Source organism: Pholcus phalangioides, unplaced genomic scaffold (genome assembly GCF_987345545.1).
Source record: "Pholcus phalangioides strain wild (caught in Gottingen) unplaced genomic scaffold, Ppha-v1.0 ptg000042l_1, whole genome shotgun sequence".
NCBI lineage: Eukaryota > Metazoa > Arthropoda > Arachnida > Araneae > Pholcidae > Pholcus > Pholcus phalangioides.
The window spans coordinates 12,742,735-12,769,032 of record NW_028301628.1 but is presented as its reverse complement, the minus strand read 5'-3'; the positions used below and the strand labels follow the sequence as shown (position 1 = coordinate 12,769,032).

Here is a 26,298-nt window from a genome sequence, read left to right as displayed (position 1 = left end):
GATTGTCTGTGAATTTCATAAAAATTGGTTAAAAACTCTGCATGTGTTAGTAAAAAACTTGAAAATTGGAATTTTCCATAGAAAACCTTTATATCTTCGTGAATATGACTGCTATTCTCATGAAAATGAATACAAGTATTGCACAACGATGGTGAAATATTTTATGAAAGTTACAAATTATTTGAAGTATTTTGTCATACAGGTTCGACCTTTTATTTTTGTTTAGTTTTTGTCGGTCCCCTAAATGCACTCGTGACTAAATTGTCACTGGAAGTTGTGAGTACAAGCATCAGGTTCACCTCGACCAAAATTTAAGAATAATTTGCCCGGTATTTTTCTAGAAATTCGAGAAAATGTATATATAAAATACGCACTCACACTGTTGGGAACAGTGAGAGTTCGTATCTCATTTACACTTACACCGGCACAACTCACTAGGTGGTAAATTGCCCTTGGCAATATGCGTTGTGTTAAAGAAAGAAAGAAAGTATTTTGAAATGTCATACTTTAAAAATAAATATAAACTTATAAAAATAAGAAAAGAAACGAAAAAGAACTTGATGAGATTTAATTTTATGAATATTTTGCAGCTACTTCGACGACTTTCATCTCTGTTCGCTGGCGTTGCACGTGAGAGTTTGCGAGCCTCGCGGCGATGGTATAAGTAGCATCGCCCACCTGCTGGACAGCGTCGTGTTGCGCGTCAGCGTTTGGCTGGTGGCCTGCGTCGCGAGCATCGGGAACTTGGCAGTCCTCATAGGAAGGCTCGTCTTCTTCAGCGAACCCAACGAGGTCCATTCCTTTTATATCAAGAACCTGTCACTGGCAGATCTTCTGATGTCCGTCTACTTGTTCATCATCGCCGGATACGACGTCGTTTACAGGGGGCAGTACATTCGTCACGAGGCACAATGGAGGCATTCGTGGCAGTGCAACTTTTGCGGATTTCTCTCTACCCTGAGTTCTGAATCGTCGATATTTATATTGACAGTTATCACGTCCGACCGGTAAGGATGTTTGTAGAGTTTAATGCGCATTTATGGTACTTGCATGATTATTCTCTATCATATGTCGATGTGCATTCAAGATTTGCATGTGGGCGTCAAAAGACAAATCGGTCAAAATGGCCGCGTGGGTACTGGAGAAGGCGTTTTCAATTCCTCAATTGAGAAAAACGGAATCTGTAGCAAGTTTCCTATGACATTTTCAGTCCAACTATAGAATGAAGTTGTCACCGTCGTCCTGCGACTGGTCTCAACCAAATATCCGGAGAAGGGCATCCCGTGACAGTTTTCTCGTGAAAACAGGACGCCTTCTCTACTGCCAATGATACCATTTTGAGTGACTAATCAATTGGCATGCACAACAACAACACGCTATCGCCTACACCCCTTTCCTCAGTGGCGGGAATACTTTAAAAGTACAGCTACCTATTTAATCGCAGTTGTGTCCACATCTTCAACAAAAACTAGTTCTAGCAGTTTCTAGCTGCTGTAACACGAAACTGCATGCATACTTTTTCATGAATCACTCTGTACTATCAAGTATACCAAGAGAAGTCATAAATTTGTATTGGGCCGTGTGCCCTAGCTTTCCCTCCCCCAAATACAGTCTGCCCACGGATAAAATCCACGGGCACTAAAATTTCTTCCATAGAGACAATGTTGAAAAATCCTCTACTTTTAACTGGATATTTGAATGACTTGAACCTTTTCGCGTATATAGCTCTGGGTTGGTACACGAGTATAAACTCGGAAATGAAAAAATTCAGCTGTATTATTGGTTAATTATACTCAATTGAATAATATACACGTCGACTGTTAATACACATCGACCACTGTACACGTAATGTTTTCATTGAATAAAGCATTTGAAATTTGTAGGAAATATGTTATCAAGTTCAAATAAATACATGCGAGAGTAGGTACTATCCTCCAAATATTCAAGTTGTCGTCAATACATGCATTTGATTATTTTATTTTTGTTTTCTGTTGAGCCGAAAGAGGACGCTCACTTTTCCTAATGAAGAGCAAAAAATCTTAAGTATTGTGATCATTGTAATTAGACATAATTTACATTTAATTATTTAATTCTTCATTTCTGATGTCTGATTTGTTCAAGTATCTTTATTAATATTGATCCTTCATAGGTTTCCAATATACAAACTATACTAACGTTGCAAAAATGGCAGTCGAATTGTTCTCGCTAATCGGATATTGAGTGCCGGAATCGCTGATATCCGATTAAGCGGAAATTCATTGTTCGAGCCCTTTCCATGTCCTAAATCCTGTTATGCCTGTGTGAAGTATGATTTGTGAGATCGATTGTTAGCTTTTTCTCTCTTTTCCCATATAGATACATGTCCATAATGTACCCGCTTTCGGTGAAAAAGAGGACGATATTTTCAGCTTCTCTGACGATGGCACTCGCATGGGCTGTAGCCATTCTAGTGTCGGCGCTACCAATGCTTAAACTGGAATATTACGGCGACGAGTTCTATGGCAACAACGGCGTGTGCCTGCCTCTTCACATTCACGACCCGTTCGGCCAAGCGTGGGAATATGCGACTTTCCTGTTCTGCGGAGTAAACTTGGCAGCATTCCTGTACATACTGTTCGCATACATCTCCATGTTCCTCACCATCTCTCATTCCAAGATCGGTTTGCGATGTACGCAGCAGCAACAAGACAGAAACATTGCCAAGAGGTTCGCTTTCATAGTCGCGACTGACTTCCTCTGCTGGGTTCCGATAGTCTTCATCAAAGTCATCGCGATGGGCGGTAAGAGTGACACTGACTTCGTCATTTCGCTATCCATTCTTTCAGTAATAAATAAAGTATTGAAGAGAACGGCTATTTATCGGGTTCCGTTCACAATCCCGACAGACGAAATCCCGACAAGTCACAATCCCGACAGACGAAATCCCGACAGGTCAAAATCCCGACAGGGTCGAAATCCCGACAAGTCAAAATCCCGACACGGTCAGAATCCCGACAGGGTCGAAATCCCGACAGGTCAAAATCCCGACAGGGTCGAAATCCCGACAAGTCAAAATCCCGACACGGTCAGAATCCCGACAGGGTCGAATTTAAAATTAAATTTCGCCGTATAAGCCGCACTTCGTGATTTCTGTCGGGATTTAAATTTCTCGCGGTGAGGGGCGTTGGGGCGACGATGAGAATGATAAATTGCTATCAAATAAATTTTCAAATTTCAATTTCGCCGTATAAGCCGCACTTCGCGATTTCTGTCGGGATTTGAATTTCTCGCGATGAAGGGCGTTGGGGTGACGATGAGAATGATAAATTGCTATCAAATAAATTTTCAAATTTCAATTTCGCCGTGTAAGCCGCACTTCGCGATTTCTGTCGGGATTTGAATTTCTTGCGGTGAGGGGCGTGGGGGCGCCGATGAGAATGATAAATTGCGATCAAATAAATTTTCAAATTTTAATTTCGCCGTATAAGCCACACTTCGTGATTCCAGAGGCCTGAGTTAGGTCCGACCGTTCATCGCATACAAGTTCCAAAGAAAAATTGATATTCTTTGCCTTTGTAGTCTAGTGGGCTCACCCAGAAAGCTCGAGAACGTGGGTTTGATTCCTAGCAAGAGCACAGCTGAATTTTTCCTTCCTAACTACATCTCGCATCAGCCAACCGTTGAAACCTTCGTATGGATAACGGAAAGTGATATCATCCTCGGAAAATACAGTATGTGGGGCTCTACTCAAAAAAAATCTAAATTTTTCTTTGATTTCCCGTCCTTTAACTTCCAATTTGAAAGTTGTTGCATTGTTTCTCCTGATGCCAACAGAAAAATTGCATGTTTCTCAGTGCAATATTCGCTAAGATATTTGAATTCGAAAACTGGAGAAAAGTTATGAAAAGACAGCAAAAACTAATCGACAACGCTCCTTCCCCAAATTTATGCTGTCCTTTCCACCTTTCCTTCGAATTTTGAATTCAAATATCTCGGCGAACATTGTACTTGTCAACTTAGATTTTTTTTGTTGGTCTCAGGAGATACGGTGCAGTCACTTTATAATTAGAAGTTTTAAAAATTTATATTTTTTTATTTTGTTACACACTGTGTTTTCACTCTCAAAACTGGTACAGGGTAATTTTTGAACGCCTTTTGAGCATTTTTTCAAACTGAAATCATCTCTACCACGGATGGTTGAGAAGACAATGGCCGTACTAACTCTTAAAGGACACCCTGTATGCAACTACACTACCACACAATTTGCATACTCTCTTCAAAGCCTTAAGACCAACTTAGAGATAGAATTTTAAGAAAAATTTTTGGGAGTCTCAACAGTATAAAATAAAACTACTGACAGAATTTTATGTTTATAGCTTCGTAGTGAGAAGGGGGGAATTGGGGATCCGGTCCCTTCGAAATGAGAGAAAATGATTGAAATAAGGTAAAACGTGGCCAAATATATTATTTGACCACCTTGTCCCCCCCCCCCCGAATGGAATTTCTAGATATGGGCCTGACCTTCAGTGGTTGCGGCTCGGCGATGAATCAGTGAATTAAGCTGTCAAGACATGTAATTTTATACATATGAATAAAAATATTTCTCTACTATTACATTGCTTTCGAAAACCTTGAAAATTTTAAATTAAGATCTTCATGATACGGTCTAACTTTGTGCAATATCATTTGACATTTTAAGTCTATTTGAAACTTGAGCGAGAAAGAATTTCGAAAAATTCTCAAAGAAAATAATAAGGAATAGCAGTGTTTGTGGAGGATAGAAAAATCGATAAATGCCAGAAAAAGGCAGCCCTGAATCCTTTGCTTTTCGCCAAGTTGGAAAAGTAAATGAATTTCCAAATTATTGATCTCCATTGATCATGGTATGCGCCACAAACCACTTGCAGCGACAAACAGAAATCCCGACAGAAATCGCGAAGTGCGGCTTATACGGCGAAATTAAAATTTGGAAATTTTATTTGATCGCAATTCACCATTCTCATCGTCGCCCCAACGCCCCTCGCCGCGAGAAATTCAAATCCCGGCAGAAATCACGAAGTGCGGCTTATACGACAAAATTAAAATTTGAAAATTTTATTTGATCGCAATTCATCATTCTCATCGTCGCCCCCACGCCCCTCGCCGCGAGAAATTCAAATCCCGGCAGAAATCACGAAGTGCGGTTTATACGGCGAAATTAAAATTTGAAAAATTTATTTGATCGCAATTTATCATTCTCATCGTCACCCCAAGGCCCCTTGCCGCGAGAAATTCAAATCCCGACAGAAATCACGAAGTGCGGCTTATACGACAAAATTAAAATTTGAAAATTTTATTTGATCGCAATTCATCATTCTCATCGTCGCCCCCACGCCCCTCGCCGCGAGAAATTCAAATCCCGGCAGAAATCACGAAGTGCGGTTTATACGGCGAAATTAAAATTTGAAAAATTTATTTGATCGCAATTTATCATTCTCATCGTCACCCCAAGGCCCCTTGCCGCAAGAAATTCAAATCCCGACAGAAATCACGAAGTGCGGCTTATACGACAAAATTAAAATTTGAAAATTTTATTTGATCGCAATTCATTATTCTCATCGTCGCCCCAACGCCCTTAATCGCGAGAAAGTCAAATCCCGACAGAAATCGCAAAGTGCGGCTTATACGGCGAAATTAAAATTTGAAAAATTTATTTGATCGCAATTTATCATTCTCATCGTCACCCCAAGGCCCCTTGCCGCAAGAAATTCAAATCCCGACAGAAATCGCGAAGTGCGGCTTATACGGCGAAATTAAAATTTAAAAAATTTATTTGATCGCAATTTATCATTCTCATCGGCGCCCGCACGCCCCTCACCGCGAGAAATTCAAATCCCGACAGAAATCGCGAAGTGCGGCTTATACGGCGAAATTAAAATTTAAAAAATTTATTTGATCGCAATTTATCATTCTCATCGGCGCCCGCACGCCCCTCACCGCGAGAAATTCAAATCCCGACAGAAATCGCGAAGTGCGGCTTATACGGCGAAATTAAAATTTGAAAAATTTATTTGATCGCAATTTATCATTCTCATCGTCACCCCAAGGCCCCTTGCCGCAAGAAATTCAAATCCCGACAGAAATCGCGAAGTGCGGCTTATACGGCGAAATTAAAATTTAAAAAATTTATTTGATCGCAATTTATCATTCTCATCGTCACCCCAAGGCCCCTTGCCGCAAGAAATTCAAATCCCGACAGAAATCGCGAAGTGCGGCTTATACGGCGAAATTAAAATTTAAAAAATTTATTTGATCGCAATTTATCATTCTCATCGGCGCCCGCACGCCCCTCACCGCGAGAAATTCAAATCCCGACAGAAATCGCGAAGTGCGGCTTATACGGCGAAATTAAAATTTAAAAAAATTTATTTGATCGCAATTTATCATTCTCATCGGCGCCCGCACGCCCCTCACCGCGAGAAATTCAAATCCCGACAGAAATCGCGAAGTGCGGCTTATACGGCGAAATTAAAATTTGAAAAATTTATTTGATCGCAATTTATCATTCTCATCGTCACCCCAAGGCCCCTTGCCGCAAGAAATTCAAATCCCGACAGAAATCGCGAAGTGCGGCTTATACGGCGAAATTGAATTTTTAAATTCGACCGTGTCGGGAAGTTGACCCTGTCGGGATTCTGACCGTGTCGGGATTTTGACTTGTCGGGATTTTGACTTGTCGGGATTTCGACCCTGTCGGGATTATGACCCACACCCCTATTTATCACAGTATCACTACCTATTTTCAAACCAAGAATTTTTTCACTTACCGGTAATCTATATTTCATGTATATTGCACATGTAATCTTTTCAGTCCAGTTATACTATCGTATAAGTAATTTAATACTGTAATTTTTTTTCAAAAATGCTCGATTATTACATTATTTGCGTAGTTTATTTTGATCAATTTCTATTCTGAACCCTAGGGGTGGATATCCAAGAAGACCTTTATGCTTGGGTCGCAGTCTTTCTCTTACCAGTCAACTCGGCCATCAATCCTATACTTTATACTCTGACCACAAAGCTCTTCAAACAGCATCTAGCACAGATGGTATACAACTTCAAAGTCACCTCAGCATCTGGAGATAGCGTTGCTCCGTATTTTGGCAGGGGCAGTACGAGAAGTCATCAGAAAGACTCCTTTTCCAGGGTAGGTATCGGAGAATAATCATTGTGTAAGACTTGCTCAGTAATTAATTCAATAGTCTTGAATTGGGTGACCTAAATGTCATTTCAAAAAAAAAATCCATATTATATTATGAAACATGAATTTTTTTTATGTTAATTGATTTTGGGCGCACCGGCAATTTATCACTCTATCTGAGTGATTCAAGGATGTCACTCTCCGCGATCCTGGTTTCAATAGCTGGTTGGAACCTTCATTATAGCGGAGAGTGACATCATCTTTGGATAAGTCACCATCTAATGGCAGTGTCAACAATTATGAGCTTTGGCATGAGTTGGGTCTGAGATCGTCAATGTACGGTCCCGTTCAGCGCACACGCGCTCTAAGGAAAGACAGGTTCGTTACCCTTGTGACATAGTGGTCTAGTGCACTCAACCTGCAAAGAAATGTGATTTTTTTTTTCTTTCTGAATTAATTTTCGGATCAGGCAGCTGTTGAAGCCTTCGTATTTAAGTGATATCAAAGGCATTTTTCAACTTATTGATTGATTTATTAATTTGACTGTTTTCGATTTTGATTTTTGGCATTTCATATCGCCTCTTTCCACCCGAATTCAATTTATTTTGTTTCGACAGACTACTGCAATGGTTTTTCGACGTTACACAGACCTATACTTCAAATACCCAGGGCTGTCTGATGAGCACCAGGGGGGATCCCCAGACCAACTGATTTTTCAGAGGTCCTAACAGACAAATTTACATGCTTGCTCTTGCAAATTTCAATCAGATCACATTTTTGTGACGCCCCTTTCCCCATGAGGGTCCTCCCCGGGCCGTGCCCGACTGGGCCTATGCGTTGAGACGGCACTGTTAACACCATAACCACAAAGTGTTGTATGGCTAAGAAAGAGGTAGAGGTCACCCGTAATTAATGAATGTGTAATATCACACCTACAAATTTTTGAAGATCTCTTTGTGTTTCCCAATTTATCATAGGAACGAAATTTTCTTTAAAAAATTCACAAATATTTCTCTTTTTTATACTTTCAGAGTACTTGAGAATTCTTAATAGGACTGCCTCTCAGGTCAAATTTCATTACTCATCCCCTAAAACGTTGAACCTTCCCCTCTTCTAATGTGTGTGCTATGAAACCATCGTATTCTAACTAGTATAACAATTTTAATTTGTCAGAATTGTATAATTACTTTTGATTTAGCGTTAATAGTAGATGTCAATGAAGTTATTAACCGCACGCATGAAGAGTGTTTTATTTTTCACTAAAACCTGAAGAAGAGTGATCTCGTAAAACTTTGGCATAGCCATCGAACACACAAATATATATATATATTATATACTGCTCGAAAAATATTTTACGTTCTCCACGCATATATTTCTCATGCACTAGTCTTCTATCTCACTTGAAGTTCATCGTGTTTTATTCGTAATTTAAGGATGAACTCTCGGTTTTGAGAATCCCTTTGGGTTTTTTCTGTTAAGCCTTCCCTACTTCCCACATTGTAAAAATTGAAATAAATATCATCTAAAAATTTTTTGGTAGGTCATTTTCGTTTTAATTAAAGCGTGAAAAAAATTTAAAAATTGTTTTGTACGCAATGAATTAATGAATCTGGTACCTAAAAGTTTCGTTTGCACTATACGCTTACAATAAAAATAAAAATCACCTGTTCGAATATGTTGAATTAATGTTGAATTGTTGTTTATGCATTTGTTAGGGAACATTTTGCAGAAGCAATATTTTACTACATCACACGAAAGTGTAATATAGTAAGCACTTTTACAGGGATGAAACATCTAACCGAATTTTATTAATTAACATGTATATGAATAACTACTAGTCCCACACTCGTGCTGTCATCTGGAAATTGTAGAGTAAAAAGTACAGCCTTTATGCTTCTAAATATCGACACCCAACAACGTACGCATAGGGATGTTACGGGGTTAAAAAATTAGTGTTACTTTAAAGCGCCGTCGGTAGAGAAAGGGTTAAAACCCTTCTTCAATTCTTAGAAATATTTATAAAGAAGTGATTGCATTATAAGGATCGGCACATGATGCGAGTGTACTGTAAAATACAGGGTGATTGAAAAGCGACACATTCTGTAAAATATTTCAGTAAATGTTAGAGGTACCGCATTTAAATAAGTGCAGGCGTGCATGATATAATACGAAAAGGGTGGTTTTTCGGGCTTGATGCAGTTTGCTTTGAGTTTGTTCTCGATGTTTTCCCTCCAACGGTAGTGGTTGGCATCATCAGGGAAAAAGGTACAAGAACTGGAACAATACAGTTTCTCAAATTCGAGGCGTTAATGAAAGCCGGTCCCCCATTTGAAAACGTCTCTCTACAGAGATCCCTCTAACACGATACTTGCATAGCGTGAAAATGCAAGCATTTGCAATTTTCACTCCAACGTATAGAACCCATATGACAGCACTAGTGCAAAACGAAACAAGCGTAACTCTGACGACATAAATACGTTAGGGCCACTAGTACAGTCGAATCCCGTTTTAACGCATATCGTTATAGAGAAAATCTCGTTTTAACGAACACTTTTTCAATCCCCCAAATAAGTTTACATGGGAACAATGATAGATAACTTCGAATTCCTTTATAAAGAAATTTCGTTTTAACGAAGTGATTCCTCCGGTCTCTTGGCGTTCGTTATAATGGGATTCGACTGTATATAGTGTTAAATCGTGTTTGTAATTATTGCGCTGCCATTCATTGTATTGTTTGCTCATTTTATAAATTTTTCATGACTTTTCAATCACCCTGTATATTTGTGATTGTTTTTCTGTGATAAATTAAAGTTATTTTGATCTATGAATTGTAATGCTGTGCGCTTGGGATGTTTCCACAGGCTGACAACAAGAGTATATCACTAGTCATGGGCAAAATCTGTGCCGATTGTAGACTGCACAGGTTCGTCAGGCAAAGTTCGAGGGACAGCAATACTTTCGAACTGACGTGCCCTCACGGCAAGAGATTGACAGCTAAGAGGCAGACATCAAATACCTCGAATGCTATTTGACATTTTATCGAATAAAAAGTGAAATCGAATAAAAAGCTCGTGAAATTTGCGAGACAAGATTCAGTTCAAGATACAACATGAAACTTACATCAGTGTTAAATTATGTAACTGTAAATAACTTTTATTGTGTGTTTTAATCAACGATACACAGGAAGCTGGTTCTGGAGAGGCGATACGGAAAAGAAATTGATACTGAAATGCGATTTCGGTTAAACCACGTGAGTGGAAATCCTTTAAAAGCATTTTGGAAAGTGCATCATTCGCATCGGCAGGATTTAAAGGTTCAAAAGTCGCTTGGAAAATGGAATATATAACGGGCATATTTATTCCACTATCAACGTATCAGTTCGGAAAAAGATCGAATTCGAAATCTTCTTGGAAAACTTTTCGAAATGCGAGTTCGTCTCTCGAAGTCTGCAAAGTTATCTTTTCGGTGACAATTCAGACCCCCCCTTAACGCTCTCGGAGCATTCATTCCTATATATTTGTACGATGGTAACAAAAATATATTCTGAACTGTACAAAGTTTACTTCGAAACTCCGTTGTCTGGACATCGGAGAAACGATGGGAAGTGACTTTTCTGTACATAACACACGACACTTTGTGAATACGCGAAATCACGACTTTTAAACAAAAGACAAAATATAGTCACGAAAAAAACTCCAAAATATTTTTCAGGAAATCGTGATTGTGTATTATGTGCGTCTTCAAGTAAAAATATGTGTTTTGTGTGTATAATGAGATCATGTACATGTAAATATTTCTATGCGTGTTGTTATATTGTGTGTTATTAAAAAGGGCATCTGTTTATTTATTTGTCCTTGATTATTTTTTTTTTTGTGAGACGTTCAATTATACGAGAGCGTCTCGGTATAGAAAAAGAATAGGGATTTGATTCAGAGACACGTACGTATGCATCGAAAATTTTATTACTACTTAACCTTAGATGCGTCTCGTAAATATTCCTTTGGGGAAGTTCAATATATTGCTTTGACTATATAGCAATCATGTCAACACCTAATAATCGTGATATGTACAGGCAGTAACCAGCCTAATCATTGTTTTCAAGTTTAGAGGACAGATGACAGCAATTCTCTAGCACATAACACAGATTCCTCAAGAAGTATCTCGAAGTTGGGTACCAATACATGAACAACACATTCCGGTTTGCATCAATCCATTCGATTTTCACGATTCATAGTCAACAGCGATGATAACAGGCGAGATCCCATACTACCATAAGAAGCTGCGAGATCTCGCACTTCCACCTGGGCTCTGAGATCTTGAACTAACGTGCTCAGCATCTTGCAGCTGTGGGTTCTTTTACTTTCATTCGAAGTGGTGAGATCTCTACTTAACAGTAGAAGCCACGAGATCTCATTCCTTCATCAAATTTGTCAGATATAGATTTTTTTTCATTCGAGGCGCCAAGCTGTCACACTTCTACGCAAAGCTGCAAAATTCTGCTCTATCCTACCAGACTGTGAGATCTTGTACTTTCATTCAAAGCTGCGAGATCTCGAACATCCGTTAGAATCTGAGAGACCTACTTTGCTTCAAAGCTGTGAGATTAGTACGAGTCATGCGATCTCATGCTTTCATTCGAAGCTGCCAGATCTCGAACTTCCATTAGAAGCTACGAGATTTCATTCCTTCATATGAATTGTGAGATCGTGTTTCTTCATTCGAGTTATGATGAGATCTCGAACTGGCGAGTTTCGGTTCCCTTTCCGACCCTTCCTCAAAGCATCAAACAACCCCCCCCCCCTCCCGATTCCGCCATCCTTCACAATATCCAGGATATACAACTTGCCATACTAAACCAACTCACGCTCCTATCCCAAAAGCAAGATTCTTTCAATATTCAACTCAACGTATTATCCCAGCGACTAAGTGCGGTAGAAGAGAAATTTCTGTCTATTGAGGATCTCCAACTCCAAGACTCCGACCTCTCTGAACTTCGTTCGCTCTTCGCTCGCCTCCAAAGTTGTCGTCCTAGAGGACCGCTCCTGTCGGGCAACCCTAATTTTTCGTGACATCCCGGAGGAGGCCTGGGAACATTGAATCTACCTCGACTCTTGATCTAAAATAATTAAATGCTGCTCCGATCTTCTGGAAATTGAAATTTCCTCTCCGATATCGATTGTCATAGAATTGGTTCTAAAAGAATCCCCGATTCCGGACTTTCAATATTTATATTTAATAAATTCAACACTAAAACTGAAATTCTTAAAAATGCATTTAAATAAAAAACGGTAGTATTTCAATCTCCGAGGACTTTTCACCTAAGACTCGTAGGCTACGGGAGCAAATTTGGAGGGCCTCCCAAAAAGTTACTCTTCCACAACTTTGCCCTTGTCAACAACATCAAATGCATTTGGGATCCCAGCATTAATGACATGATCCCGTTTTCCCAAACCCCTTCCAGTAATACACCTCTCGCTCTGACCTTCCTCTCGTTCTCCCGTTAGTCCTCACTTTACGAACCGCCCCCCCCCCCCTTAATCTCCCGTTTACCACTCCGAAATAATCCCTTGATAATTAGAACTGTTAATATACAAGAAACGTAATCAATAAAATCTCTTCCTTCGAATCTATCCAGCTGGCTCATAATCCCAATTTCCTTGCGGTTACAGAAACATAATTGCATAGTAATATCAGCAACACCAAATTTCTCTGCCTTTCGTAAAGACAGAAATACCAGGGGAGGGGGCGTTGCCCTTGCTTTTAACAGTTCTATTCCCCCAATTGCAATTCCTCTCGAACCAAATATTGAAATTTGCGGTGCCGAATGGCATCATTCCAGCTGCACTCCCATTGTAATTTTTTCCCTTTACTGCCTCGGACCCTCCATACTTCATCGAACTTGAAACAATTCTGGACCGATTTCATAATTCACACATTTTAATTATAACTGGCAATTGGAATTTACCCAGCATAGACTGGCATAATATGCAGTCCCTCTCGGGAAGTCATGGTATTAACAATAAAGTTCTCGACTTCGTTCTTCAAATTTATCCTCGTCCAAACTATCTTGGAAAAACTTCCTAGAATATCCAATCACTCAATCTCTACTTTAGACCTAATATAGCGGTTTCCAATAAACTCCCGTGGTTTCTCATGTTTCTGTTTTTGATGGCTGTTCCAACCACAAAATTCCCTTTTTAGATTTCTTCCCCTCATCATACCATCTCTTCATTTAAACACGCCAAAAAACTCAACTTTAATATAATGCCAACTACCCTCTCATGCAAAATAACCTTCGTACAAACTTTCCTGACTTCATCTCCTCTTCCTCTTCGAGCGATATTCAACGTCTCTGGGGTAAATACAAAGCTTTTATAGAAAAATGCAAAGCCACTGTTCCTACAGAACGCTCCTCATTCAAAAGTCTCTTTAACCCTTGGATCAACCGCGACATAATCCATCTGGAAAGAAAAATTCAGCGTGATGTCTCTAAACTCAAATTCAATGACTCTCCTACTCTCAGAAACAAAATCTCGGTCTCCACTCGTAACCTCAAAGACCTCATTTTTCACCATAAATCCACTTACCTATCCAACTCATTGCCTACCTATCTTGAAACAAATCCCTCAATTTCCTCCGCCCCAAATCAGCCGGCACCTCCTTACTCAAAACTTCCCACTCGGACCTAACTCCTCCCCTTGATATTGCCTCCGAATTTAATCGGGCCTTCTCTTCTGTTCTCTCCTTTGATCCCACTTCCCTCCCCCAATACATTTCAAATACAAATACAAATACAACGCCACAACAGGCAAAATGCCCAACGAGGTGGCTGATAAAAAGATGCCCATAAAAATATGGATGTCATGTTTCAAAAATACAGCAACCCCATTAAAAATGCAATTAACACAAATTATAAACAATATATACACATAATAAAATATTATACAATGCCCATAAAGAATACTTATGGTTGTCTTATTCTAAGAATGGATAGCTTCTCGATTTACCCCAACATGTTTATCGTATTTCTTTTTAAACGTGTCAATTGTGTTACAATTTACTACCTCCGGGGGTAAACTATTAGAGAAACAACCCTATTAGAGAAAAATTCCCTGCGACACCATAACCTTGCATTGTCCCTCACCAATCGATACTGGTGTCCCCTTGTAAAAGCAGTTGATTGGCGGTTTACTAAAAGTTCATGGTCCATCCTATCCATCCCATTGAAAATTTTGAACACTTCGATCATATCTCCTCGACACCTGCGTTCATCCAATGTAAACATATTCAAAAAATGAAGTCTCTCTTCATAACTCAAGCCCTGTGTGCCAATAAGGACACGCGTAGCTCTTCTCTGCACCCCTTCAATCAAGTCTATGTCCCTCTGTAGGTATGGTCTCCAAAACCTTACAGCATACTCCAGTCCAGGACGAACTAAGCCTCGAAAAAGCGGAAGAATGACTTTAGGAGAACGCGAAGAGACCTTTTTGAAAATGAGACCAAGCATTCTATTCGCTTTTTTGACAACCGCTGAACAATGTTCAGAAAACCTAAGTCGCTCGTCAATGAGAATTCCCAAATCGGTGACTCTAGTTGCATCCGGGATAGTGACACCATTCAACTCGTAAGATAACCATGGGTTGTTCGAACCAAAATGAGCGTGTTGGATTCACTTCACAACTCCAGTCCCATCTCTTTTTCCTGAATGGGAAAAGGTTTCCTGGTCTCCTGAATCTTCTAAAAGAGCTAAAACACCACTCTACTGACTCCGATGAAATCCCAAATCAAATTCTGCGCAGATGAAATTTCTAACTATCTCTTCATTATAAGATAATTGTCATCCATAAAACAGGTTGACTGCCCCACCATCTTAATTGCAGACCTATTGCAATCATCTCGTCTTGCTGCAAGCTCTTTGAATACGGAGTTGCCAAGGAAATCCGTACCCACACACACCTCGCGTCTCGATTAACTTTTTCTTCCCCAACCAACATGGATTTAGATCATCGTTATCTGTATCTACCCAGTTAACACTTTTCGTACATGACTTAACAGACACCATTGAACCTTCAATCCGATATCATTTTCGAAAGCATATTTGACAAGGGTGCCCCATAATAAACTTCTACTAAAACTTTCAAACCTTGTTCTAAATGTTCAACCGCTTAAATGAGTGGAAGCCTTCATCATTAACCGCAGCCATCTTTGTCTCATTCAAGGGCCAGAATTCCCTATTTCTTCATGTCAAGTCTGGCACACCCCAGGGTTCGATCCTCTTCGCCATTACTATTTCTAAATTATATAAATGATCTATCCGACTTCATAAACTGCCTTATCAGACTCTTCACTGATGATTGCGTCATTTAAAACACAGTGCCCAATTTTTCCGACCAAGAGAGAGAGAATCTCTCCAACACAACCTTAACATTATTTCCGAATTGGAAATTGCCCCTCAACTCCTCAAAAACAGTTTTTATGAAAGTTACTCGTAAAAGAATTCCCCACGATTTTCCCTTACTCGGTAAACAATTCTTTGATCTCTGAAGATAATTACCATTATAAATACCTGGGAATTATAATCTCTTCCGATCCCCACTGGAATCTTCACGTTGATTATATTTTTAATACTTGTCTCCAAAAACTCATTTTCCTTCGTCGTAACCTGAAAGACTACCCTTCACCTGCGCTACCAGACATATATCCTCTCTGCTCTCTCCTATGCCTGTGAAGCTTGGGACCCCCCATACCCAAACCAACATAGACAAATTAGAATCTATCCAAATATAAGTCCATTCGTTTCATTTTTAACTATTGGTCTGTCTCCATATCGAAGCTCAAGCGTCAACTCAATATCCAATTGCTTTCCTCTCGTTTAACTTTTTTTTTTCAAAATCCTCTGTGGGTTTTTAATATCGACACATTTCCAACATTCTAATTAAACCCTCATATACCTAACCCTGTTTTAGACTCAACCATTCCCAAAAATTACAGCCCATATTTGCTTCTCAGTTTGTCACAAATTTAGCTTCTTCACAAGAACTATTATCGACTGGAACAACCCACCACCAAATATTCTAGATTGTACTACGATTTCCGAATTTTCTTGTATCATCATTTCGTCATACATAATCGTCATTTTACTCATACATAACTTCCGCATCCTATTTTATAGGCCTCGGCCAAACAATATTGAATAAATAAATAATATTTGCGAGTTCACACCTTACTTCCATTAGAGGCTGCGAGATCTCATTATTTTATTCCATCTCCGAACAAAATAATAAATATGATTCTATTTCATGCGTAATTAACACTTAATATTTATTATCTTCATCATGTCTAACATATAATATTCTTTAAACACGGACAAAGAACATCGAAATATTTAACACCAGAACTTAGTCTTTTCCACTGAAGAATGAAAGTATGCATATACAGATTAGTATGTATATCTGATTCATTGCAAAGACTTGATTCATGCAATTTTTTTTTCGAACAATAAATGTAATCCTCGTTACATTTAACATACATCCAGTAAATTTCATGAAATATAAAATCTCCATTTGAAATTGTCAATGATTCCAAGATGTAATGAATTTTCAATATAACTGAAAATTAATCGGTCACCACCGATAGAAAGAAAATTTTACACTGCTGGATCATGCAAATGTCTTTTTACAATAATTTCAGTTGACTGTGTACAGCCAAAACATCATGAAAGCCATGTGCAGAAGATAACTCAGAATTTTAATTCACAGTAGATGTAATAAAATTGTTTCCGCGAAGTAAAAAAAAATAGAAGAAATTAAAACGCACGTTTTGACGATATCCAACTAATGAAGAAATGTGCTGGGATTACACCAGTTCTTCAGTTTCCGAATGCCTGCTACGTGAAGAATGTCGCCTCTGTGAGGTGCTGCTTCGCCTTCGATCCTCGATTCTCATCATTTTCTGCGAATGTGGGAGAATCAACGCTTTATTTGTCGTGTTGTTCTCGTTCTAAGGAGGAGGGGAAAAGAAAAACTTATAAGAAAACTAATTAACGCATCTTATATCAAGATTGCCATGTGCTAGTGTTTGTGGAAGCTCAAAATAAAAAAGGGTTGCTTCCTGGATGTAATTAACAATAACCAATTCTTTGTGGCCCAAAATGGAAAAATGAAGCCTTACCAACTCATTTTGCTACTTTTATTTTGCATTATTATCAAGAACTTTTAACGTAAATACGTCTTTATTTTTGGAACGAGGGACAAAAAAAACCGAGCCACATAATTTTTGGGACGTTAATATCTTCGAGACTTCTCTCAGGACAAATTCAAAGGCCACATCAGGCAATTAATTACTCAGGGCATTATCAAATACTCGAAATTTTAAAACTTCCTACGTTAAAGCCCTGACATCTTGCCCTACATGCTTCGTACGGGATGGTCCGAGAATCAGCATCACGCGTACACTCGGTCCACTCTTAGAATAGTATACCTCGTTAACCCTAACAGCGGCATTGCCGAGATATCACGCCTAATTTGATCTCTTGTATTTCGACGATTGCGAGATATCTCGCCTCTTTAAACCCCCCCCCCCATTCTGGCAATTCCGAGCCCTGTCAGATCAACTGTCTGTGGGCAGAGACAGCTTTTTCAAAGTTTGGCAACAGAAAGATAGAGAGTGACGTTGTTTTGTGTTTCCTTTTATTTCCGGGGTAGTATAGCAATATGCGTACAGTATAAAAATATAAAAGGTCAGAGTATTTCTCTTCCTTGGTTGTTTTTTTTTATTATTCTCGGAGGTGGGGGGGAAAACATTATGACCTGTGTGAAATCAAAAAAATATATATATTCTTGAAAAAAAATGTGCATTTTGCAAAGGGTTTAGTGATTTCCACTGTAGTAGTTATAGTGCGGATCAGGGAAAATTTAGAAACCACATAAAGGATTAATGTGGAGACGAGCTGTGGAAAGGAAAGTTAGCGGTCTCAGTCAGGAACTGAACCACGGCCCTCTTTCCATCCGGGCAAGCACACTACTAATATACTACAGAGTAATGACTTTACTTTCCTTAGAACATAGGAAACAGATCTATCTTAATTGTGTCGCTCCCTGGGTGTCTATTGCTGAAGTCAAGAGAAGCTCAAATGTTTCTACTCAGCGTGTCATGCGTCATGCGACTGTGAATGTGGAGAAAAAAGAAGGAAAGGCGTGTCTCTGTGATACATTGGTTAATGCTCTTGCTTGGATTGCAAGAAAACCGGGGTTCGACTAGGTCCAGTACTTCCGGCTAATTCCGGTAGAGACGGCATTAATATCAAAAAAGTCGTTTCCCCTTGATGTATTGTAAGGTAGGAAAAAACATCTATTAAAGCAAAATAAGTCGATATGGGAATAAGGCCTTCTATCCGTACAACAGGAGCAAAATGTATGGACAAAACAATACTTCAAAATTGAAATTCAAGTGAATTTTCGCACAAAATTCAAGTTTTCATTTTTTTTTTTTTTTTTTTTTTTTTTTTGCCCTTAATTGCATGCAGGAGATGAATAGAGTAGGTATTATCTCATTAAGGCAAATCCCAGAGCACCTCATTCAGTGAGTTAGCAGATCCTGCAAACAAGCATGCAAAAGACGTAGATACATAGAACACTTGGGCGGGTGTGTCTCTAAACTAGTGGGTTTTTTTAAAAGATGGCGATTTCGTGAAGTGATGGTTGTGGGAATTTCACAATCTTATTTCGATTTCATTTTTGGAAATCTGAACACTATACGTATTGAGTATCCACATTCTCCACGAGACAGGGCGATATTAGAGCAATGGAATTACTATTATGAATAAGTTATTCGAAAATACCAACCTCGGAATATGTGGTGATGAGTGTCTTTTTAGTGCTTCTATTGTGCATCATAGATGTGAGAGATATGCCAGAGTTGTCGTTTGAGGCCGTGCTCGGCACTCGGCAACTGTATACAATTTTAGCGAGGTGCTGCTTGAACAGCTTCGTGGTCAGCGTGTACAGCACGGGATTGAGTGCTGAATTCACCGGAAGGAGAAAAACTGCCACCCAGGCGTAAAGATCTTTATGTATTTCTACTCCTACAAAAAAAAAAATGAAATTCATCATTTCCAGCGCTCTTTGTATACAGTGATGCTGTCAATTCATCTTTCTAGTCTAGTTATAACTTATCTGAAGATGATGCCACTCTCCGTTTTTCATACGAAGATTTTTAACAACTGGCCGATGTGAAGAGGAATTCAGGAAAGAAAATTCAATTGTTCCCAACGGGAAATCGAACCAACGTCCTGTAACATGCCGGATGAGTACCACCATGCATCGAACCCCATCCCTCAGAGCTCGAATGCACTGAACGGGACCGTATATAGACGGCCAGACCTAACTCAGTCAACATCCCACATACACTGACAGATGGCGATTTCCCATCTAGTGACACAATGTAAGTATATGTGGGCTATTTGGGACTGAATTAGGTCTAACTGTCCGTGTACGGTCCCTTTCAGTGTATACAAGCACTGAAGTAAGGATCTCTAAGGAAAGAGGTCTGATGTCTCTATAACGTAGAGTTTAAGCGCGCTCACCCAGCATGTAAGAGGATGTTGGTTCGAATCCCCTAAGAAACATTTGAATTTGCGCTCCTGAATTCATCTTAGCATCAGCCAGTTGTTGAAAAAACCTTCGTAGGTGCAACTTACCCATCATAGCGATTACTTTAATGAGAACTATCGGAACCCAACATAGGAAGTCGGTGCCGATGATGAAAGCGAACCGTTTCGCGATGTTGCGGTCTTGCAGCTGTTGCGTCGACCTCAGTCCGATCCTGGAGTGGGATATGGTGAAGAACATGGACACGTAAGCGTACATGATGAACAAGAAAGCGATGAGGTTCACTCCGCAGAATAGGAAAGTCGAGTATTCCCAGGCCTGGCCGTACGGATCGTGTATTCGCAATGGCAGGCAGACGCCGTTGTTACCATAGAACTCGTCGCCGTAGTACTCGATGCTCAGTATTGGCAATGCGGAAAGCAGTATGGCTACAGCCCACACCGAGAACATCGCTATCGAAGCAGAAGTTATGGTTCTTCTCTTCAAGGACAGGGGATAAAGTATAGACGAGTATCTGGATAAAAAAAATGAAAAAAGACAAGCAATAAATTAAAGAAACCTCATTAGAAAAATCACATTGACGGATCACTGGATATACAGGGTCTTTATAATTAAAGTTCCACTTTGAAATGGCCATAAAAGGAAAACTACTGGACAAAATGTTATCAAACTTGATAATAGTTTACAAGAGGTCGTGGGATTCAATTTTCCGCAAAAAAAAAAAAAAAAAAAAAAAAAAAAATAGTTCAAAAACTCACCACCAGCGAGGAATGGCGCTGTATGCAATATCGTTAAACGAAATAAGACATGAAGAGATCGGTTTAAAATTTGTCATCATTTTCCTTCAAAAAATACGGTGTCATTGGCCCTCCGCGTATTTGCCTTACGGTACGATACTTTTGCAAAGCACGACGCTCATTGCTATCGCATTCATAATAATACATATCGAGAAAAGCACAGTCTTTCATCGATACAGACATCGTCGACTCATAACAATGAGAGCTCTGACGATTTTATAGCTTAAAAATCAAATGACGTGTAAAGCGCATTTGCATAATTCTAATTTGCATTCCTCCTGCCGTAAACCATATAGCCATTGCGGTTTTGCATAACCCCACAAACAGTTTCGTTTTGGAAACTATTACAAACATTTTAAACCGATGTCTTCATGTCTTATTTCGTTTAACAATATTGCATACAGCGCCATTCCTCACTGGTGGTGAGTTTTTAAACTATTTTTTCTTTTTCTTTTTTTGCGGAAAACTGAATCCCATGACCTCTTGTAAACTATTATCAAGTTTGATAACATTTTGTCCAGTAGTTTTCCTTTTATGGCCATTTCAAAGTGGAACTTTGATTATATAAAGACTATATATACTCTCCAATATTCTGTTTCCGTAGCTTAGCTGGTAGAGCATTCGTCTGGCAAACGAGAGACCGAGGTTCGAGTCCTCCTGGAGCAGAGATGAATTCTCTTCCTCGTTAATCATTATCTCCAAAATTATAACCAGTCTTTCGAGGAGTCTAATATTTCTACCGTGTGGGCATTTGTTAAAAATTTCCCACGGGAATATTTGCGCGTCGCATGTACGGTTCACGTAGTCTTCTTAATTATTCCATAAATGCTAAAAGCAATTTATTCTATAAATCTTTAATATTGCCATGTTAATTTCGATTCAGTTACATTCTTATGAATAGTGTAATAAAATGAAAGAGAACGGTAATTTTTCATTTAACTATGAATCTTAATCTGTTTGTTAAACAAACCGAAAAACAAGACAGACAACTTCATCTCATTAAAGCTGTATCATTATAATGGACTCCATAGATTTTAATAAATTGCGTACAAAAGAATCTCTCTGTGGTAGGAGATTAAAAATTCTTCCTCACATATTTTCGTAGAAATTATTAAATATTCAAACGAATGGAGCATCGGTATTCATTACAGTTAAAAGTCTCCTGCAAGTTTAGTTTAGCGTTCATCTTACGGAAGAAATGATGAAATGAGTAATAATTATTATTGATTACACAATAGTGTAACTTAAATATTTACACTAATATATATTTAAGTATACACTTAATTAAGTATTGCACTTATTGCAATCACACTTGAATGTTCACTATTGATTACACAATAGTGTAACCAATGCTCAGCCTTCGCTAGCGAAGTTATTAGCCAAAAGGGTGGAGAATGAGGAATCTTCAAAGGTGTATCTTATTCAGTGTTACCAAAAGTGTATAAAAATTAATCATAACTAGAATATTTAAAAAAAAATGACTAGAATTTTGATTCAAACCACCACAAATTTTTTTTTTTGGCACAGAATTTTTTTTTCGTAAATGATATAATCTCATTTCTTAACTTTGAAGCTACAACATCATTAGAAGCTCAGAGATCTCATTCCCTCGTCTGAATTGTGAGATCCCATATCTTCATCCGAGTGGTGAGGTTCTCATTTATTCATCCGAATCTTTAAATCCCATTTTGATACAAAAAAAAAATTGGGGTTAACTTAGTAGAGCTTCATCTGAACTGCGAAATCTCATTCCTTCATTTAAATTGAGATCTAATTCCTTTATGTGAATTGTGAGATCCCATTTCTTTGTTCGAAGCTGCAAGATTTCGTTCTGTTGTCTAAATTGTGAGATCCTATTTCTTCATCCGAATCGTGAGATCCTATTTCTTCGTCCGAATCGTGTGTGAGATCCATTTCAAAATAAATTTCATTACAAAAAAATTGGGGGGTGAACTTCGTTCGAAGCTGCGACATCTCATTTCTTCATCTGAATTGTGAAATCTCATTTCTACATTCGAAACTGCGAGATCTTTTTCCTTTTTCTGGATTGTGTGATCTACTTCCTCAATTTGAATTATGAAATGCCATCTCTCTGTATTCGTAGCTGTGAAAGCTCATTGCTTTTCTTGAAGATGTGACATTTTATTCGGGGCTGCGGGATGGCATTCCTCTTGATTTGAATTGCATGATCTCGTTTCTTCATTAGTGTGTGTGTGTATATATATATATACTCGTGATCTTATCTTACTTCTTTCTTTGAAGTCGTGATATTTCATCCGAAGGTGCAAGACCTCATTCCTTCATCAGAATATTGCGAGATCTCAACTATCTCATCCCTTGTTAATTTCATTGCTTTATTAATTTAAGGCAACTGACTACGTTCAAATGATGATTGATTTTTTTGAAAATTGTCGAAAATGGTTTTACAGATTTATTTGGAAGAATGTTTTACACAGAATCCAAAAATGTTTTATTGTTATACATACAATAAGTAAAAACAAAGTTATGGCTGATTTAAATCATCTGAAACAATGGTTTCAAAAACAACAAACAATTTTCGAACGCGTTTTTTAAAGATTCCTTTTTTTCGTTACTTTATTCCGCGCGAAACCAAATTTTTCAAAAACCGTGCAAGATATTCTCATGAAATTTTTCAACACTGTTCCAGATAACATTAGCTGCGCAATGAACTAACATCTTGGCCATATGTTCACAATTTAATGTTTTACAGCTGTTTGAATGAAAAATTTGAATTTTCGTGAAAGTTCACGTATTTTTTTATAAAAGCTGCCACATCAGAGAGTATTTTATGTATCTTAAAGCTTTTAGTTCATTATACAGATAACAGTCATAGAAACATACAGTATCAAAACTTTCCGAATAAATGGTGTAGTTTTTGAGTGTACAATGTCTGGCGTAAGTACTGAAAATGAGCCAATTTTGAGGACATAATTGAGAATATCTCAAAAAGTTTTAAAGGTATTTCACCAGATTTTCTTTTCATATACAATTTTGGTTCGAACCCCACTTGTTTTGTGAAAATCACAGTGTTTTTAATAGCCGTTGTGGTGGTCGAGTGGTCATAGCGACAGACTCACATCGCAAAGATCCGGGTTCAAATCCCACCGTCGCTGCAGTGGTGGTCAGCTGAAGTTGGTTTTCTGCCGGTCCCAACTTCGAGGCGCGAATGCGAGCCGATCTACCCGTTAAAAGTCTCGCTGCAGAGAGCAACAGGCCTACAACGGTATAATTATTCATTCATCACACTTCACTCACTATGAGCTGAGAAAACTCATAGTTTAAAAATTTGATTGCAGATGGCAACACTACACACAACAAGCTTTATACAGAAAGAAACTTCACGGAAGGTTCACTATACGTACACACACATTCCAACGTGTACCAATTCGTTAGAAGTTCCGCAGAGGAATATGGACGAGGTGCATGTGTTTGGTTTAGTAGTAGTAGAGTTTTTAATTTAAAAAAGTGTTCCGCATGTAGTCAGTTGCCTTAAAACAGCCATATTATTCATCTATTTTTTTGTCATTGATATTAGGATTGGATTTTTGGTTTAATGGCGCAAGGGCCAACAAGGCCAAAATGCGCCAAAACAAATGATTAATTAAAAGTAAGATGAAACTCATTCTTGTCAAGTGCAGAAAATAAAACTATGCGTGAAACGTAATTGATATTATGATTAAGTAACTAGAATATCAATTTTTACAACCGAACGTATTAAAAACACCTGATTTAGTTTGGAAACAACTAAGTTGACACATTAGAAATAACACTAAGCATTAAGCATAGTATTAAACATAACATAAACATTATAGCAAGTATAATTCTGGAAAGAAGTGTTGATATCTACCTTCTAAACAGAAAGTGAGAAATCAGCAAATGAATATATATGTAGACTAAAGAGATATATTTTCGGTGCGTTGTCCTCATACGACTGGACAGCGTCGGTCTAATTCGAAATTACGACAATACCGAACTCTCAAAAGCCAGAAATAAATTTCTAACCAAAAAAAATATTGGGGTTTACTTAGTTGTACTTTTTTTACGCAAAATAAATAAAACAAATTTCCGACACAAAATAATAAACTACTTTACTTTTTTTCCGGCACTAGCAAACCATACCAGGTGTGGTTATGGGGTAAAACTTCGTTATTTTATTCTAGGTCGCACCATTCCTTTGACAAGTTAATGAAGTTAAATTAAATCTCAATATATTTATATAATGAAGTAAATTATGAAATTGGCTTTGAAATGTTGAGATTTTAGCGTATGAAACAGCGGCAAATCGAAACACCCAATTTCCATAAATAAAAAAACAAGACGCCAAAATCCACCATAAATTTCAAAAAAAAAATTGAAGATAAAAAGGATTGAAAATAATTAGAGAAAAAATAATAATTGGATAGAAAAACCATTGCGATGTTATCACATTTTTTTATTTATGAATAATTCAAAATTTAGCTTTAAAAAAAACTACTTTTTTCCAATATAAATCGTCATCTTTACGTCAAGATATTTTTTTATTCTTTCGCTAGCTTCAATGCATTTTTTCTTAATTACAAAAAACTGATTAACACATATTTAGCTTTTGAAAAGATTTAGGAAAAATTATTTTCTTTCTCACTTTATTCTTATCTAACGCTTTTATGGGAGCGTGCGTAGATTTAAAGCACGTTAATTAAGTGAATGCCTTGAAGCAATAGTATATGTACAGGAAAAAAAGATCATCATTATAGCAATCCAATGTGGTTCCGTTGTTAAGAAGAAAATCCGTTTTAAGGATTTTTTTTTCTCGTGAGACCTCTAAAATTCTTTGAATTTTAATTCAATGAATTTTTTTAAGGAAGAAATTAACAGCTACTTAAAGATAAATAAGTTTATAATAATTTAAAAAAAAAATACCGTAAATTTAAATTTAGAAGTAAAAAAAGTTCCATTCTACGAATTAAAGTTTTTGCATTTCAAAAAAAAATTAATTCAAGTTTGGCATGCATCGTCAGAATCCTGTTTTTAGATACTTTTATCCATAATGTGTCCCGCTAATGCCAAGTGAATCAAGTCTCGAACAAACGTTAAAGAGATGAAAAAGCAGTTGATAAAACGAAACTTTTTTATATATATTTTAATTTAGTCAATTTTTCAAAAAACAGACGTGATGATTCAAGAACCTCTGGTATAATTTCAAACTATGGAAGACTAAGTATTCCAAAACCATATTTTCCTCATGAAAATATTGCTAGAAAATGTCCTCTCTACGGCACAGAACAGGGCTATATAGTAAGAGCTGTGTTTCATCTTCTGAATTCACGCCTGCCGCCTTGGTTCAGTGAGTGTGGTCTCGTAGCTTCTGCGTGACGTCACTGCTCAAACATTTTGTTTAACAGACAACATCAGTTCACGAAGCGTGCTTAATTAACGTGACTTCTTTTACATATTTTAGTTGCTCGTTTCACTGTTTTAAGTGAGTAATCTCTCGTTCATGGTGGTGTTTTAGTGTCACAGGTACGCGCGTGTGGAATTTTTATAATATTTTTATAATCTATAAGCTAAGAAGTCAATTAAATTCAACAAATAGTTAACAAGTAATGTATTTGATATTTAGCATTCAAAATCATAATATTAATTAACTTCGTTAAGTAACATTTATTTTTGAATTTTTTCTTAATATTTGCTTCTAATGTTTTAATGTTGCAGTTGTTATTAGTAATAATGAAGT

At 37.8% G+C, this 26,298-nt stretch overlaps 2 protein-coding genes across 4 annotated transcripts in view; one reads left to right on the top strand and one right to left on the bottom strand.

Annotated features, from left to right (window-relative positions):
• The window catches only part of LOC149064493 (uncharacterized), a 136,503-nt gene extending 125,501 nt beyond the window's left edge, over positions 1 to 11,002 (top strand). For 2 of the 3 annotated variants that reach the window (XM_089254587.1, XM_089254588.1), the window contains 4 exons: positions 591 to 1,007; positions 2,356 to 2,780; positions 6,942 to 7,165; positions 10,021 to 11,002. In XM_089254587.1, the coding sequence (XP_089110713.1) occupies positions 591 to 1,007; positions 2,356 to 2,780; positions 6,942 to 7,165; positions 10,021 to 10,191 (1,237 nt within the window). In that variant the 3' untranslated portion in view covers positions 10,192 to 11,002. Of the gene's footprint in view, positions 1 to 590; positions 1,008 to 2,355; positions 2,781 to 6,941; positions 7,166 to 8,190; positions 8,280 to 10,020 lie in introns of those variants that run through there. The other variant, XM_089254589.1, reaches the window with a different exon arrangement.
• A 5,455-nt stretch (positions 11,003 to 16,457) lies between these two features.
• LOC149064491 (uncharacterized) overlaps positions 16,458 to 26,298 on the bottom strand; it is a 117,861-nt gene continuing 108,020 nt past the window's right edge. Inside the window, exons 17-19 of the mRNA XM_089254758.1 lie at positions 19,857 to 20,281; positions 19,003 to 19,241; positions 16,458 to 17,158 (exon numbers count right to left, since the gene is read on the bottom strand). Coding sequence (XP_089110884.1) covers positions 17,015 to 17,158; positions 19,003 to 19,241; positions 19,857 to 20,281 — 808 coding nt within the window. The 3' untranslated portion in view covers positions 16,458 to 17,014. The remainder of the gene's footprint in view (positions 17,159 to 19,002; positions 19,242 to 19,856; positions 20,282 to 26,298) is intronic.